Below are 17,423 nucleotides of genomic sequence, written 5' to 3'. Positions count from 1 at the left end.
GTAACACCATTTTAAAATCAAAGGTGTTGCTATCTGTATTTGATGTGCTGTATATATATAAATCAGTGCGTATCAGAGCACATGCATGACGATACGATGTATCTGTGAGGCCAGCAACGGCCTGTCACAGAGTCCCGTTCAATAAAGGCCAATGAACACAAACGATTCAGGGGCCGAACTCAAGCAAGGACTCGTAGCAAGCCTGAGGTTCCTCAAAGGTTCCCGGGGGGCAGCCAGGCAGGATATTACATTTCTGCCCTTTTTCTATTTCTGCTGTTACTAGTGTGGACGGTCAATGACCTCTGAGATTGCTCCCGCTAACTTGCGGTGAACGCTAAATGAATGAGTGAATAATCGGTGTTCCGGCTCTTGCTCTGTTTAGTTTTGTCATGTTGTGTGTGATTAAATAAAAAGGCTTGAATTAGCCTTCCTCCAGTCGTGCCATTATGTGCCATTTATCTTGAAACTGTTATAGTTTAGCACTCAGCAGGTTAGCGGATGGAGGCTGGGATTTATGCATCATTATGCCGCTGAAACGTTCCTTTTAGGCTGCTTTATATAGGAGCTGCTTGCCATATAGGCTGTGCATTATGGTTTTTGAAGCGTAATTGCAATTGCTGGAAGTATAAAGGTACCGCTGTCATATAAAGAAATAAACGTCACTACTAGCTTCCCGCCTCTACCGTTTTTCGCCATGATGACAACTTAATGTCTCCAACAACCTGAGCGGTTTCATTTAGCAACTGCTGATTTTCCTTTGAGAATCCACTTTGTCGTGCGAATGGCGATTATCACGTGAAAGAAGTACTGTTTTGGAAAGATCTTTTATTGAGGTATGTGGCCAACCAATGACTCTGAACAACCAAACACATCTGTAAAACTTAACACACTCTGAAATGACAAAGGTGCGAATGTCGGATGCCTCTACACACACATCTCCTCTATGATAACAAAGTGTGCACATGGTTAAAATCATGAATCCAGTTAACACTCAGTCCCAATCTTTCTCCGGCTCTCGGGTAGAATAATCCAAACATTTAGAGCCCCAAGGTGAAATGAAGTCACAAGTATATTTGAAAAGGACAACAATCTTTACAAAGTAGGGTTTGCTTAACTTACTCAGATGACACAAAAGAAAGTGCTATATTTTATTTCACAAAGAAATGCTTTGTCACAGCCTTTAAGGGCTTTCACATTTATTGAAATAATAGATCATGTTCTGTACTCTGAAAGAAGATGTATGAGTTTCATTAGTTCGAGATCCGCAATGCATTGTCCTTCAACGTGTTATTGTTTTGTAATGTGCCATCTTTTTAATTTCTTTTTTTTTCCCGCAGAGACGTGTAACATCCTCTCTGCGGAACGAAGATAGTAAAGTGATCCTACATCCAAAAACTAGATGCTGCCTTTCAAGTACTCACAAATGGGTGAAGAGGCAGCAGTGTATATATAGCTTGAGGCTAATGGCAACTTTCAGCTACAGCAGCAAAACAACAGCAAGAACATCCATTTGCAAACCCTCCAACACATCAGCTGGTATAATCACGTCATCCTGACGCTGACCTACGCTCACTAATCCACAAATCCTTTTATTTGTGCTCAAAACACACAAATCATAAGCTTGAGCTCTTTTTAGCTGTAAGCAGCCATTAGCTTCAAGTTAAATATATTTGTCTGGCTGTGCGCCCTGACATAACACAGAAGAAATATATCTATGAGCTCAAGACACCTAATTATGAGTACAAAAAAGATATAAAACATTTTGTTTTCGGTGAAGTATCACTTTAAAAGTTTAGGGATTTGGAGAAACAGAGGTGAAATTGCTACTTTGCAACCTCTCAATAAGAATAAGAATAAAAAAAAATGGTGAGCAAGCATCAGCAACCGTTTCATCAGAAAAAAAACGTTATTGATCCCAGAAGGAAATTTGCTTTGCTAGTCTACAGTTGCTCTCACACAGATAGGAAATAAGAAGTCCAGGGGGGTTGGGAAGAAAGCGGCGGGGTGCAAAGGGGAGGGGGATGTAAAAAAAAAAGAAAAAAAAGAAAAAAAAAAGGGGGGGATTTAGAGTGGCTGTAATGTTAACGTCATGGGCGACAACATGTGCGCTAAAGGTCACTTTACAGCAATAGGGTGTTTATAAAAGAGCCAAGTCCACTGCGTTGGATTGATTCTTGGCCATGTGAACTTGCTGAAAACCATCAGTCGCAGCCTTGGCAGTCTCTTCCTGCAGATGCCTGTGTGAAAGACCTGGCGTCACGCTCCTGGAAGTCTCTTTGACTCCTCGCTAGCTCGCCCGTCGTCCAGCAATCTCACTCCTCCAGCACTAACTGACTCATCTTCGTCCCGTCTCTTCGCTTGGCGCACTCATTATTTCTGTGGGAATGTCCGTGGTCGTTGCTGGCGTAAACAATGCCACCGTGAACTTGCCGCACAAATTATTGTAGCCAAAGGTGTCAAAGGTGGAAAAAAAAAAAACTGACCAGAAGAATCTAAGAATCCGGTTTAGAGAGGATGCAAATATGACAAAAGAAATGAAACAATATGACCAAACATTTGGTTTGTTTGTTCTGGGCTGCTGTAGATGCAACATGGCCGACTCATTGAAGAGGACCCGCTCCGCTTAATACTCTTTCTAAGCAAACAAATACAGACATATTTGAATTTCAGGGGATTTATTCCCTGTAACCTAACAATTATTAATATTATATTCTGTTTCTTTCACAGGATCCCTGTAAATCCTACACACTGAACCAAAAGCACTGACTTTATTGATGGCGCTCCAAACCATCAAAAGTGTACCTATTTCTAAATTCCAAACTGGCTTCATTTGATGTCAGAACTGGCACATCAATAACAGAAGACAAGAGAGGCTAAACTTGGAGCAGAAGATGACAAGCTGACATTTGATCAATGCTGAGTCGTGCACCCATGGGTACAACACTACCTGCATGCACACACTGACTCATAACGGTTCAACACTCATTCATCCGTCTTTGCTCCATCTAACCGCACCTCCCCCTCCGCTCTCCCGTATCCTCCCCCGAGCTGTCAGGGAAACTTAGACTCCTTGTCACGGTCAGAAAGTTCCCCATTGTGCTGCTTTTCTGGCAGACTGACCATGGCTTATTTCCCTCTTGTCGCACGAGCGAAGACACGTTAAAATCTTGTGCAACGCTTTCAACAGCCGCAGAAGTCTCTGCTGAAGCACTTCCTCCCCAGCAGAGACTCCTGAGAGAAGCTCACGCCGCCTGTAACTGCTACACTCGGATGATGCTGACACTTTAGTGATCACAACAACCGGCCAAACGAGGAAGGACCATCCTCCGAGTTCAATTCAAGAGACTCAGAGCGGAGACACACACAGACACACAGACAAAAATAAATAAAAAAAATAACATTCTGAAGCCACAAAATCTAACTTGTTCTTGCATTTTAGTTATTTTGACAACACACCATTTGTCCCCTTAACTTAGTTGTTTTTAGACTGCAAGATAGAACTTGTTACCATAATCTAGTTATTATGAGGGCACAAGATACAACTTGTTCCTTGAACATCCTCTTTTGTGGCCATGAGACATAACTTGTTCCCTCAATTAAGATAAAACGCGCTCCCTCAATTTAGTCGTCTTGAGGCTGCAAGGTGAAACTCATTCAGAATTCTAAAATAAAAAAATTGAGGGAATAAGTCAAGTCTTGTGGCCACGGCTCCCGAAGTCCGTAAAGTGGACAAGAAAGAGATTTTGTTTGTCAAATTGTCACATCGAGCTGATTTGTGCTTCCATCTTGTGAATTAAAAGATACTGATGCAATTTTTGGCATCATTTATTTATTGTTATTTTAGACTGGAAAAGACGGGAAGAAAACTTCCCCTGAGCCTCCAGTTTTCTTGGAAAATCACAAATCAGCAGTCTGAAAGTTGGCACAAGCAGTGCCAGTTAGATAAGTCAGCCTGTTGAGGATTTTCAGATTTTCCTTTCATCTGATTCTCATGTCTGTCTGAATGGCAGAAGCTTTCGCTGGCTGGCGGTGGTTGTTCTTGGCGGGCGTCTCATGTTGTGCAGCAGTCTACATGATATCAGTCCCCAGGCCAGACTACCTGACACCAGCTGATAGGGATGAGACGTGGGTACAAACAAGAAAAGGACACTGACAGCATCGTCATGTTCCAGTGACAGATTCAGCCCCTTCCCACATCGGTAAACAAGTTTTTGACAGGAAAAAAAAAACAAAAAACAAAACACACAATCTGAAGTGGCATCCAGACGCGCGTTTCAAGCATTTTTGTCCTGCGCACCTTTTGTCTCACTCAGCATTGATTTTTGTTTGTGAAAGAAACCTACAGCAACACTAAATTGATGAAAACACTTCCTCTTAACAGCAGGACGGCACAATTTACACTCGATTAAAGACGTACAGTGAACCAGTTTGTTCGCTTTTCAGTCTCGACGCAGATGTTTCTGTCCAGTTCATCTGTCTGGTTTAAGTCAGTCAGGACAGGGTGGCAAAGGCTGCGGATCTCAATTTGTAAAGGGAAGAGAATCCAAATAGGGAAAAGGGATGCATCCCAGGTGAAAGTGGCTCAGATCTCCTCAATGGAATCAGCTGGAACCAGGCCTCTCTTCTTCCCACTGCTCAGCCTCAGAAACGTCTCGCCGTCCTCTCGCTTCCCCACGCAGATCTGAGAGACAGAGACACACCGGGTTGACCTCTTTTCTAAAGTGTAGGTGTAACAGAAATCCAGTTTGACCTGTCAAACCGACTTCCGTGCATGCACAAGAGGTCACAAATCATCTTCACTGGTAGGTGCCTGGAAGGATTCTGGTCTCTGCGCGGGGTCTTGTACAGCTCTATAAAGGATGGCAAACAAGTGTACTTCTCAAAAGTCAGTGCGCTCCTTTAAGGGTTTTCAAATTGAAGTGGATGGTGAGGTCACAGATCAGCTGTAACGAGATGTGAAAGATGTCACTGAGGTCACTTTCAGAGCAATTTGACGGGGATAAAACATCGACGGATGCTCAGAATCCGACCTTGTACTCAGATTTAAGGCAAGCGGACAGAGAAACTTTCCTCCGTCAAAAGACAAACATGAAGCAGTCTTCTTCTTTACATCATCCTGCACAGTGATGCCCAAAAATCAAAGGAAAAAAACACATTTTGGAGTAGTGTAGTTGATTCCGAGTAGACGAAAATTGGAGCTGCAACAAAACTGTGTGCGTTTACTTTGGCCCGTGCTCCACCCCTCCAGTTTTCAAGTTTCGTGAGTTTTGGCCCGGTAGGTTTTGCCCATCGGTGAGAACCGACAAACAAACGCACCACAGACACAAACTCTTGTCTGAGATAATAATGTCTGATGATATTCTGGTACCTGGGATTCCCTCACGGCCATGTGTCCTCTTTCTCGGTTACCGGAAACACCCTGGACGACCCGCCACACGCTCTCTCCGGGCCGAACCCTCTGCACAAAGTTGGCAGGGAAGAAACCCACTCTGTCGCCACTCTTACCCTGAAGAGGGAAGCAGCACAGCGGCACTCTTAAAGCTGTAGTGAAGCACTTTTGTCTCCATCTGCTGGCAGTGAGGACACCAACTGTCGACACGTGTTCGCATGGCAGGAACGGTCGCGATCGTTAAGCACGCAGACTTTGATCCATTTGGTCTTAAACATTTAGAAAGTCGAAAAGAGCCGCATCATTATATTATTCATCCCTATTCATGACAGCAGAGAGCCAACCAGAGGCAGCCAGCTCTGTTGCTATGCTGTGGTGGATGGACTCTCATTAGATGTGACCCCTGGAAACGTGGAAAAAAATACATAATAATGTCAAATAAAAATGGCAGACGTCTTGTTGGGATGAGATCACGGCACCAGTGGACTTTTTAGTAGGTCTAGTTGTGTTACGTGCAGCACACAACATGCAGTTGTCACTCAACCCCCGTGAGATGATTCGCGTCCTCATCCGAATTTGATTCCTTTCTAGAATGTCTGGAAAGGCTGCAGGGTTCAGTTATTTATCCGCATCCAAGTTAGCAGGAGGCTAACAGGAGGAGACAGAGATCCACCTGGCAGCGATGAGCTTCGTGAGCATTGTGTGCACTCGTCTGACGAGGACTTAAATGTAAGGGACGTTCCAAACATCGCAGCACTACAGCTTTCACATGTCATCAGGTTCACTATTTTCTCAGCATTGCTTTTCAGTGAGAATTGGCCTCTGTAAGACGGACGATTAATCTCTGTGTGATGTTTTCACAGAGGTGAGGAGAAACCAAACGTTCAGAGTTTTTATCGTCTAATTGAATCAATGAGGTATTTCTGTTGCCGTCCCAGTTGCAAATAGGATTGAGAGGAATGAAAGCTCCCCCGGTGACTGTGCAGCGCCGACTCAGCGGCAGCGGAGACAAGACGCTTGAAAACAAATACAATTTCAACATATGTAAAGAAAAAAAAATCAGACAAGTTGTTTGCTTGTGAAATAAATGATACTGGCATGTACTTCATTTCGGGGCCACGCGTGCTGACGTCTGTTTATCACCTCTGCCTGACGTCTGTTGGCGTAGAAAAGCACATTCCCTTTAGATTCAGATTCCCACAGATTATCCACAATTTAAAGGTTCTGCAGAACCTCAGTATTTATACGTTAAGCTGCTGCTTCACTTTGGAATGTATAACTTCATATGAATGCATGCCTGCTTATAGGGTGTAAAGCTGGGTACATCTTCCTTTTTATGTGATGCAAACACACACACACACACACACACACACACACGCATGCATGCATGCGCACACACGTAAGCACATTTATTTCCACTGGGAGCGAGTGAAGCTCATTACAGGCTCAATAAAGACCTCTGAGGTGGCAACACTAGTCAAGTTCATTACGGTAAACTCTTTTGGTAATTTTCAGGGGAAATTATGTTCTATTTTTGTCTGCGGCTGTCGTCTGCATGTTTACGACGGGCAAAAATCGAGCAGGTGTTTTGCATTAAAGGCTTGATTTAAAGACCAGGATTTACATATGTACACAATGGATGCATGCATGCTGAAATCCACGTTCTGCACACAGTCTCACACAAACACACACACACACACACACACACACACACACACACACACACACACACACACAGATGTTTGCAAATGATTTATTACCCACCTTCCACCACTCCTCATTAGAGTCGTCAGTGACCTGCACCCGATCACCGGGGCTAGAGGAGATAAGAGACGAGATGAAAAGGAGGAGGAATAAAGAGGAAGTGATTGAGGTAGAGAGGGAAACGGGTCAGGGAGACGAGAGTGGGATACATGATGGGGAGGTGAAGAGGGTGAGAGCAGAAAGCGGGAGAAAGAGAGAAGGAAGCCGAGAGTGCAAACACAAAAGATAACCTTATCAAGCTGCCACAGAAAGCTGTGCTACCACAGTTACAAATTCTGGGGTGGTTGAAATGTGGATGAGTTCTGTGTCCGTCTGCCGAGGCGCTAAAGCTCCCGACACGCAGTCGAGAGGTCTGCATGAAGAGCGAAGGCTGAACCTGATCTGCTGCTAGCCCAGCCTGCATGCTAATGACGCTACTGGCTTTTTTTGGAGACTTTTTTTCTCGAAGGCACACACACACACACACACACACACACACACACACACACACACACACACACACACACACACACTGTCCTAGATACACAGAGAGAAACTACTGTCCCAATTGCTCTTCTGTACATTGTGTCTCTTGGGTGTCTGCATTCACTCTTGCCCTATATCATCATCATCATCATCATCATCATCGCTCACAAACACACACATACAGAAGTTTGCACCCAGTTAGTTATAAACACATAAAGTAGGGTGAGACCCATATACCTTTGACGATATTAGCTATTTATTAAATATTCATCGACTAGCAGTGATACCCAGCGTTGCCAGGGGGGGAAAAAAATAACTTTTGGTGTCGGCTTTTGCATCTTTAATTACATATCAAACTTACTGTAGAAGTGAACTCTGTAATGCACTCATCCGCCATCACTGCAGCGTTCACAGCAGCGTTAAAAAAAACAAAACAAAGCCCTGTATTGAAGGGTAAAGATTATGAGAAATACTGCTGGATCTGTTTCGGAATTTTAGGAGGCAAAATCCGGGTAAGATTGTGTAAAGAAGCACCGTAGACCTGCGGGAGCCAGGCAGTCCTGTGGAAGTTGTGTGATACTTTTACCTCAGCCTGGGCTCAAAGTCAGAACCTTCTGCACCCTGGAAGTTCCCCTCACTGACAAATAGGCCAACCATTGACACAAGCAACTTTAGAACTCCTCCAGTTTTTGTTCAGTAAAATGTCAGAAGCAAATCTATCTTGACCTCACAAAGATGTTTTTTTTTCACCACTGTGTTCCCTCTTTATAACTCCAGAATGGAGAGAAAACTAAAGCTGGAAGCTAATGGTAGCTCATTGCCACCGACGACTCCCAACAGCAAAACTGTCTAAAAATGTCAATTTACAAGCTCGGTGGTTTCCACATTCTGTTCGTCTAGCAAATAATCCTCCTTCACGGTGGTGCCAACCAGCTGGTAACTGAACACACTGCTGAATAAAGAAGACATGGATTGAGATTTTGTTAAGTGACATTTTTAGATAGTTTTGCTGTTTTTGTAGTTGGGCCACCACTGGCACCCATTTAAATAGAAGTAGCTGCCTCTTTTTGCGTTTCGGAGTCAAGGAAGCAATGCAGCGGTTAAAAAACAATACATTTGAGGTACAAGACACCAACCTGTACGTACCTGGGAGGCAAAATAAAGTTTTTGGATAAAGTATTGCTTTAAGAACAGGGGAGTGTGTGAGCTTCACAGTGGCTCAACTATACTTTTTCTCTTTTCACACACCTGCAGGTAATTTGCCAGCTTGTGTTTTGTCAGACACATCACGTTCTACACCACAAACTTAGTCACAGATCATAACTGATATTCACATTATTTTATATTCATTAATCCGTATTTGGACAAGATGCATAAGACACAATCTCGCAAACACACACCCTCATTTTACTGCTCTGTCCTTCTTCCATTTTCCTTCTCATAACAGTTTCCCCTTAGTAATCTATCTGCACTTCGCTTTTGCCACCTGTTCCCTCCATTCTCCATTTTCTCTCTTTCTCTCTGTCTCTCTCTCTCTCTCTCTGTCTCTGTCCATGCTAATCTTCAGTTTGATTTCCCCTCATCTCTGTCCTCCCTTTCATCTCTCAGTTATTCTGTGTCTTTATCCTCTCTCCTGCTGGGAGCGCAGCTCTGTCGCTAGCTATATGTGGGGACAGTGATGGGCTCAGAGTTTATAATTAGTCGTCCTCAAGGATGCCCTGGCACTGTCCTCTGCAGATGGTGGGGACGTTTTCATCCTGCAGGAACAACCGGGACAAAACACAGGGAGGGACGCAAACACAGACTATTTACTCACTGTAGTTCCAGGTCATTCTGTTCCTGAGGCAAAAACTTGTAGAGCGCTACATAGGTGTGGATGGAGTGAACTTCGATGCGCTTGGGCACCTGGACACAGACATGAAAAGAGGGAGGGAGGGAGGGAGGGAGTGAGACAGAAATATACACTAGAGGAGGGAAACTGTGGCAGGGCTCAGGATGCTCACCTCTGCTGGCATCTCAGCTTGGCAACTGACTGCATCTTCCTCCTTCTCAGGCTCGGTGTTTGGGACAGGGGTGTCTGGAGGGGCTGAGAGATATACTTAAAAGGTGCCAGGCACACCCACACACATGCAACCATGTCATTTTTCTACACAGACAGACAGCACAGGTAAACACTATGTAGGAATAGACACGCACAGGCATCCTCATACATTCAAACGTAGGAACACAGTGTTTACCTGCCGTCTCCTGAGGTATCTCCTCCTCCATGCTGCACTGTCTCTGCTGCCTCTCCTCACCCCCCTCCCCCTTGTTGGAGAAAGAAATAGAAATTATGTGATCGTAAATAGAAAGTTAAAAGGGTGCACTTAATCATGGGTGTCTTGCTGCTGTGAACTATTCAGAGTGCACACAGCACAGCTCAGTAATCCCTGGCATTCAAATCTCATCGTGCTTTCTGTTTACAGGCTAATATGGCTATTAGCTTTTCATTTTGAAATATTCTTAATATCCCATCAGCTCAGAACTGCTCAGAACTGGCTTGTTTGAAGCCGAATCTCAAACACAAGTCACAATTTTCACCACGTTGTTAAGATGTTTTGCATGTCGTGACTGGAAACAGACTTGGGAGGTTTGAAGAGTTTTGCATACTGGTTCAGTCGCTCGTGTCATCCATTACGCTCCATGTAGATGAAACGGTGTTTGGTTACAACTAATAGACTCCAGTTAAAGGTAGAATGTGTAAGCATCGGTCAATTATCCAAATCACCCTCCAAACCAACAGGGGGCAGCATTTTAAAATAATATTGGGATGTCTAGTTCCATCTTTGGAAAGAAGGACATGATAACCTTTGGAAACTTGCTACTTAGCATCTAGATTGGTGGAGGACTGAGGCTGAAAACCCAAGGGTGAGCTGGAGTGCGAGGCAATCGGGTGGATTGGTGCGTCATCAGCACACACAGGTCTGTCGCCGTGGAGAAGGAGCCCAGCCTTTAATGATTCTCTGTTTGACTTTTCGTCACCTCCTGTCTCATTTTATAGTTTGTGCCCTTGCGTGTTGTTTCTTGCTCCCCTCTAATCTGTCTCCCAGTGACGGGACCGGAGGCTCTATAAAGGGAGCTGGATCTTGACGAGCAGTTCCTTTCGTTCCTCTTTATTTGTGAAGTAAAGCGACATTAAAAGCCCACCTCTGCCTGTGCAGGATGAAAGCTTGCTTACAGATGAGCTCCGAGCTTGACTTCTGCCTGCACTGCAACTTTTCATACGAATTTGGCCTCATTTGCATTTGACCGGCACAAGTGAGTAATGAGTCTTCCAAACAAAAGTGCCACCACAACACAAGATAGGTGCGCTCTGGGCCTCTGTTAGTCCAGTAAACAGCACATGTAGCCTCCACTGCTCCCTATACGACTCAGGGCTGCAAATTTTAGGGCAGGTGGTGAAATACACAGTAAACTAACGAGGAGTTCTCACCGAGCAGGAGCTTGGTTCCATTGTTCGTACCAGCTGTTCAAAAGAATGGTTCCCTATTGTCACATCACTCGGGTCCCAGTGTCATCGTCTCATTGTGTTTTGAGCCGTTTCCTCACAGCCTTTGCTTTCTTGTTCTTGATCCTCTGCCTGGGTTTTATTTTTGCCCTCTCGCTGGCCTCGCCTCTGGATCTCCAGCGTTCTGACCCTGGACGATTACGGGGTCTCCCCACTGTCTCTTCCTCTCTTGTGCTGTTGCTGCTCCCGCGTTTGGACAGATACAACTTTTTGTTGTTAATAATTGCTGTCTGTGTGACCTCTGTGTGACCCCTGTCCTCGAGTGTCCTGTAGTCCAGTGTACAATCACAAGCTTTGTGTAGTGACTGAAAAACCAAATCTACAACCTGTGGAAATTAGTTTCTTCTGTAAGGTGGCTGGGCTTAGCCTTGGAGATTGGCTGAGGAGCTTAAACATCCGGAGGGAGTTGGGAGTAGAACCGCTGCTCCTTGGCACTACAATGACACACTATTGCCACTTTAGGTAGAAAATTATGAGAAGAGATGAGCAGCTTCTGACTGGCTAGCTTGCTAGCATCAGTAGATGTCACAACCTGATGGTGAAGCTGTGATTTCTTTGCCCATACTTACTGTATTTATGAGTTTAACGGGCATTTACACGCTTAATTGTGTACTTACATGCAGCTATTTGAAGTGAAGACCTTACATGATCTCAAAGAGACTCAATGTTGAAAACAAAATCACGTTTAATCAGTTCTTTGCCTGAAAATAACATGATCGCGTCAATTACAGGCAATTTTAATCATACTGTTATGATGTCATACTGTACCAGGCTGCGCGTCGGCGACTCCGACAAACTGCCAAAACTGGAGCGGCTCATCTGTGCCAAGGACGTCCCATAACGCAAGGTGGCGTAGACAGGGTCTACCCGCATCCTCACGGCTTCTGAAACCACACACACACACACACACACACACACACACACACACACACACACACACACACACACACACACACACACACAGACTTACTCAGACAGACTTATATCTGATTTATTTATGAATGAACATGTAGATTATTGTCTCCGACACACATCACACACACACTCTATACGACTCCACAGTGAGGTTTGTACATCATGAATATTGTGGCCGAGCCAATCCGGCGGAGGAGCCGCAGGGTCTAAATATAACTGTGGTAGCACAGTCAGTTCTGGACCAAAGTGACCCACTTTAGATCAGAGAGAGGACAGCAGCCAAAAGTTAAGAAGACATCAAGACATTCCACTAAATCTACAGCTGTGATTTATTTATACATTTACTTACTGGCAAGCCATGTGTCTTTTTTTGTTTGTTTGTTTGTTTTTTAATAGCTGCGCTATAAAGAGGGAATACAGGATGAGGTGTCAAACGTGGAATCCTCTGGAAGCCTTCATCGCTCTGTGTTATTCACCTCTATCATTATCCACCCTGCTTTTACCATTCAATACAAGTCAAGTGTGTGTGTGTGTGTGTGTGTGTGTGTTTGAAATGAAATTGTAGGGTTTTTTTGTCGCTTTTTTGCAATTCAATCAAGCGCCTCCACGATCGTGTCAGGCTTCTGAAGTATTCAGCAAAAATTGCAAAATTTTGGACATTAAACAGCTCATTTAAGCTCTCAACTGATCAATACTTTTGTGTCCCAACTGTAATAAATATGACACAGGCAAAAACATATAAGAATATAATACATTTTGGTGAGGAAAAGGACTATTTCTGCAATTTTACTTGAATAAATAGATTTATTGATTAATTAATGCAATTATACAGTTATCTATTTATACAAAACTATATAAATGCAGGCGGCACGGTGGTGCAGTGGTTAGCACCGTAGGTATGAATTTGAATGGTTGTCTGTATGTTGGCCCTGCGATGGACCAGCGACCTGTCCAGGGTGAACCCCGCCTCTCGCCCGTAGCTGCTGGGATAGGCTCCAGCCCCCCCCCCCCCCCCCCCCACGAGCCTTAACAGGAATAAGCGGAAGAAAACGGATGGATGGATATAAATGCAGACATGAATAAATATGGTAATGAATAAGAATAAATAAATTCATGAGGAAATGTGCGAATAAATGCAAGAATGCTGCCATAGCCTTTTTCACCCACAAAATGTTCTATTTTTCATTCTCATTTATTTGGTTATTCATCTCTAGATTTATGTATTTAAGCTTGTGTATTTCTTTGTTCTCCAAAGGTTAATGTCGTTATTTGTCACTACAAGACTGCAACATAATGAACTTTACTCCTGCAGCTATTAAACTCGCACCATCTAAACGCAGGTTTAACAATGAAGGGCTTGAACCAAAATCCAGCGTCTATAAGCAAATCCAGGCTAATAACTAGCTTCTAACATGCGTCGACATGAGCTCTGTCTATCTTTTAGCGAGCCTTTTATCAGCATCATTCTGAGGACACTTTGCAACATGTGATAGTGAGTTTGGCAGGTTGCAGTCTCAGCCGGCCCTGGCCCAGTCCCAGCAATCATGGTGCTGCTGAGCTCGGCTGATGATGGAGCTGGAGGTAAACTGGGTTCTTTATTCATAGTGATTTCGTATAAGGCAGTGAAAGCATGAGGTGCTAACCCAGATTCAGCCTGGTAACCCGTACGGCATGTGAGATGAAGAAGGCTGTATCACCAGCATAGATGTTCAGCAAATAAATGACGGGGTGGAAGAAGAAGAAGAAGAAGAAGAAGAAGAAGAAGAAGAAGAAGAAGAAGAAGAACTCTATCTAAGTGAGGCAGTTTGTTTTTACCCGTTTCGATCCTGGACTTTGATTTTTTTGCAGGATATTTTAAGTTTGTCATCACTTGTCTTCTTGCTCCACACTGATATGACAAATATTGCATCCTAAATTTACATCATCACTGCAGGTAGTCATGTATTACATCATCATCATGGCCAGAAAGAGGCCAATATAATCCTTCAATGTGGAAGTCTTCCCTTTAGAGAAAGTGCAAGGAAAGCTAAGATGGCGTATCCACCTGTGCTGGGCTGAAGGTGACTTGCTAGTAGCATGACCCTCCCTCTCTGCTTGTAGTTTCTGTCAGCTTTTCCCCTCAGTTCCTGTAGGAGGCGCCCTGGGGGCCGAGGCGTGTCAGGAGGACAACCGACACCTGTTTTAATTTCCCTTGTGGCAATTAAAAAGTGCTGGCTGTGTCAGTTGGCTAATGTCAAATTTGTTGTTCCTCCACACACGCATGCACACAGGCTCTAAATATCTCATATCAAGCGTGTGGGTTTTTCTTTAGTTATATTAGTTTTACTTCAATCCTTCATTATGTCTACAGTGTTTTTTCTGGGTGTTTAGCTGCTTTATGACAGTAATATTTGCGAGAGTGGAAACTGTAGCTCAGAGATGTGGATAAAAGCAACAACTGCGTCCTTGAGTAACAAACTCCTGCCCAATTTGAATTTTGAGTCTGACAGTAAATGTTAATTAAAACACTTTGATTCAAGGTTTGATCTGGAATGAACGAATGAGGAAATGAACTGTGCGTCTGTTTTCTGTGAGATGGAGGAGAGACAGGAACTCATCTCTTACCTCGACAGACCAACTCCTAACATTTACATAACACTGGCAGATGGAGATGCACATAAATTTCCATTTTCTTTCACAAATTTTCTAGAAATAAAGTTTAAATCTGCAATATATTTCAATGAAAACACAGCCCGTTCCAGTCCGAGGTCTTAACAGCAGCGTTTTAATTGTCTCAGCCAGCAGCGTGTGACGCTGATGTTCAAGGCTTCCTTTTGCATCCATGTGAGACACAGTGAGCTGTAAATTAACTCCAGGCTATCACGTCAGAGTATGAGACGCTGCACCTGCTCCAGCAACACACACCTGCATCTTTGTCCTAACTCTTTATCACCCTAAACCTGGCCAGACCTTCAGCATAGTGGTGATACATCATAAAAGATTTGAAAAAAAAAAAAAGCAAGTTGCAAAAATAAATGTTTGTGTAAAGTGTTATAAACCATCTAGGATCACATGTCTCTGTTTACAGCGCCGGCTTGAGACAGTTGAGGCGGTTTGTTTGACTGTGAACAAGAGTTAAACACGCGTCGACTGCTGCCAAGTCTTAATGCACTGTTGTAAAACACACAGGGAGTGAGAAAGAATGGCTGCTTCACGAGCGGCACGTTGAAAGCCCAACAAAAGAAGACGCTTTCCTCCACCATCAGCTTCCTCTTGGAAAATGAAGGAAATCATTGCCAGGAAGAGAAGCAGCAGCACCGCCACAAGCAAACTTTTCAGGGTCTATCTGGAATTCAGCAAACACTTCATCACCCTGAGGGCAGAGGGCAAGTCTCTGACCTTTGACCTTTAGGTTAGGGTGCTCCCGAACCACAGAACAACCAGACGTACAAATGATTCCATATAATTGAGTTTAAATTCATACTTTAGTCGTACTGCCAAAAGAGTAGATGCAAATTGTCAGTTATGTTTGCATAATAGGCGATATAAAGTTACATATATATTCACTGAACTGAGTCATTACAAGTATGAATTTCAACCTTCTGCTGCTGTCCTCATCCTAATGCTCTCCTGGATGGAATTTGACGACAGCACATCACAAAATGTAACACAAAAAAGGTTCTAAACATGAATGTAGAACGTCAACGCTGAGACATCTGCATGTACTTTGCAACTTTCAGAGTTATAAATGATGGTGGAATTTAGTGTGGGGGATGTGTTCTTCTGCTGCAAGTGCATGCTTTTCCAGCTAGCTGTCTGTTAGGCTAGCTTATTCATGAATAAATGCCATTGGCTGAGCTCATGCTACACACTGGTTTTTAAGGTTGAAACGTTTGCAGGGAAGCGTCACACCCCTTGATGTGCCAGTTCTGTGTTTTTTTTTCTTTTGGTTAAACATCCAAGTAGACAGTGAATCTAGCAAAAAGTCCAAAAGTCCAGACAGTTTCAACACAGATGCATAAACTAAACATTCATGCACACACATACGCGCGCGCACACACACACACACAAACACAAACACACAGGCCTTCTCACCTTGGCTTGGCTGGACTTCTTTGACGACAGCCAGCTGGTCATTGACGAGCATCGGCGAGCTGAAGTTTCGTTTGAACGCTCCAGACTAATGAAGGAGAGCAGAAAGCAGACGGATTTTTTCATTTCCATTACTCCCAGTTTTGGTCTCTGTGTAACGACTGTGGGACATTTATGCAGTCGTTTTAAAAATTAGTGAATCAGAAACACATTAAGACACACGGAGAGACGTGCCAGCGCACACACTGGTGCACATGCTGCATGAAAAGATCTCATTTCTGCCATCAGACCAGAGCTAAGTGTTAGCAATACCTGCTCATGAACAATGAATTCATTTAAGTATGTGTGTGCACGTGGCTTACAGATGTCATTCACGGCGTGTGCGTCTGTGAGTGTGTGTATGTGTGTGTGCAGAGCTGCAATTTCACACTGAATTAAGCGCAGTGTGTGTTGCAGAGGAGATATTGGCTAGTCTTTGCCTTGACTTGCAAATGAGCCACTCAGTTTGCCGTATTACGTTGAGTCGAGACACTCTGTGGATCAAAGGTAATAAGTGATTCCTTTGTTCCAGTAAAGATGCCGACGGTTCTGGTCTGATGATCATTTTCTCTCTCGCTGGCCTCATCATTCCCCCACCTCAGCCTCCTTGTGGGTCTATGGCACGCTGCACTGAGACGTCTTAAACACAGAGCTCTTAAAAGTTTTCCAAGTGGCTCTCTAAAGGTCTCACCTCTTGCTGCATGCTAATATCTTCCGCCCTGCGCTAGAGGACAAACACAAACGCTGAGGCTCATATCAGCCCCAGTCTGCTGTCTGGTGGACTGCACTGACCTCCCGCTATTATAATTTAACCAGTGTTCAATTTGAACTGTACGAATTTCCACAGTGAATGAATAATGCAGTGTTCATAAAATTCCTGCGATGCAAATCTTTACATTTGTACCCTGAGCAGGTGCTGGCAGACTCATATTCCTGCTCTCAGATGAGCTCAAGTCAGGTTATATATGTGGAGGCCAAAGCACCGATGCTTTCTTTACGCCACATCTACACTGCAAATATTCCACTATGGCTAAAAACAGCTCTCTGACCTTTGCTATACCGTCAGAAGTTTAGCTTCAACCACACTTAAGGCAAGAATATTAAGAAAGATTGAATCTGCCTTCTCGCAGTCAAGACCCCGTCTTAATTACTGAGGTGATGGATGGTTGTTTACGGCATTGAAATCGAGTTTTTTTAATTCAAAGTTTGAGCTGGACAATCTCGAGAAAGTTT

At 43.9% G+C, this 17,423-nt stretch overlaps 1 protein-coding gene across 2 annotated transcripts in view; it reads right to left on the bottom strand.

Annotated features, from left to right (window-relative positions):
• Nucleotides 1–640: 640 nt before the first annotated feature.
• LOC147244788 (SH3 and cysteine-rich domain-containing protein 2-like) overlaps nt 641–17,423 on the bottom strand; it is a 31,873-nt gene continuing 15,090 nt past the window's right edge. The window contains exons 4-11 of one of the 2 annotated variants that reach the window (XM_086185568.1): nt 16,155–16,239; nt 11,934–12,049; nt 9,856–9,925; nt 9,622–9,704; nt 9,435–9,523; nt 7,154–7,205; nt 5,369–5,506; nt 641–4,681 (exon numbers count right to left, since the gene is read on the bottom strand). In XM_086185568.1, coding sequence (XP_086041694.1) covers nt 4,583–4,681; nt 5,369–5,506; nt 7,154–7,205; nt 9,435–9,523; nt 9,622–9,704; nt 9,856–9,925; nt 11,934–12,049; nt 16,155–16,239 — 732 coding nt within the window. In that variant the 3' untranslated portion in view covers nt 641–4,582. The remainder of the gene's footprint in view (nt 4,682–5,368; nt 5,507–7,153; nt 7,206–9,434; nt 9,524–9,621; nt 9,705–9,855; nt 9,926–11,933; nt 12,050–16,154; nt 16,240–17,423) is intronic. The other variant, XM_086185569.1, reaches the window with a different exon arrangement.

The sequence above is a fragment of the Aulostomus chinensis genome, chromosome 18, assembly GCF_037954235.1.
Source record: "Aulostomus chinensis isolate RoL2024-O1b breed Wild chromosome 18, RoL_Achi_v1.0, whole genome shotgun sequence".
NCBI classification, from domain to species: Eukaryota; Metazoa; Chordata; class Actinopteri; order Syngnathiformes; family Aulostomidae; genus Aulostomus; species Aulostomus chinensis.
This window is presented reverse-complemented; position numbering and strand designations above follow the sequence as displayed.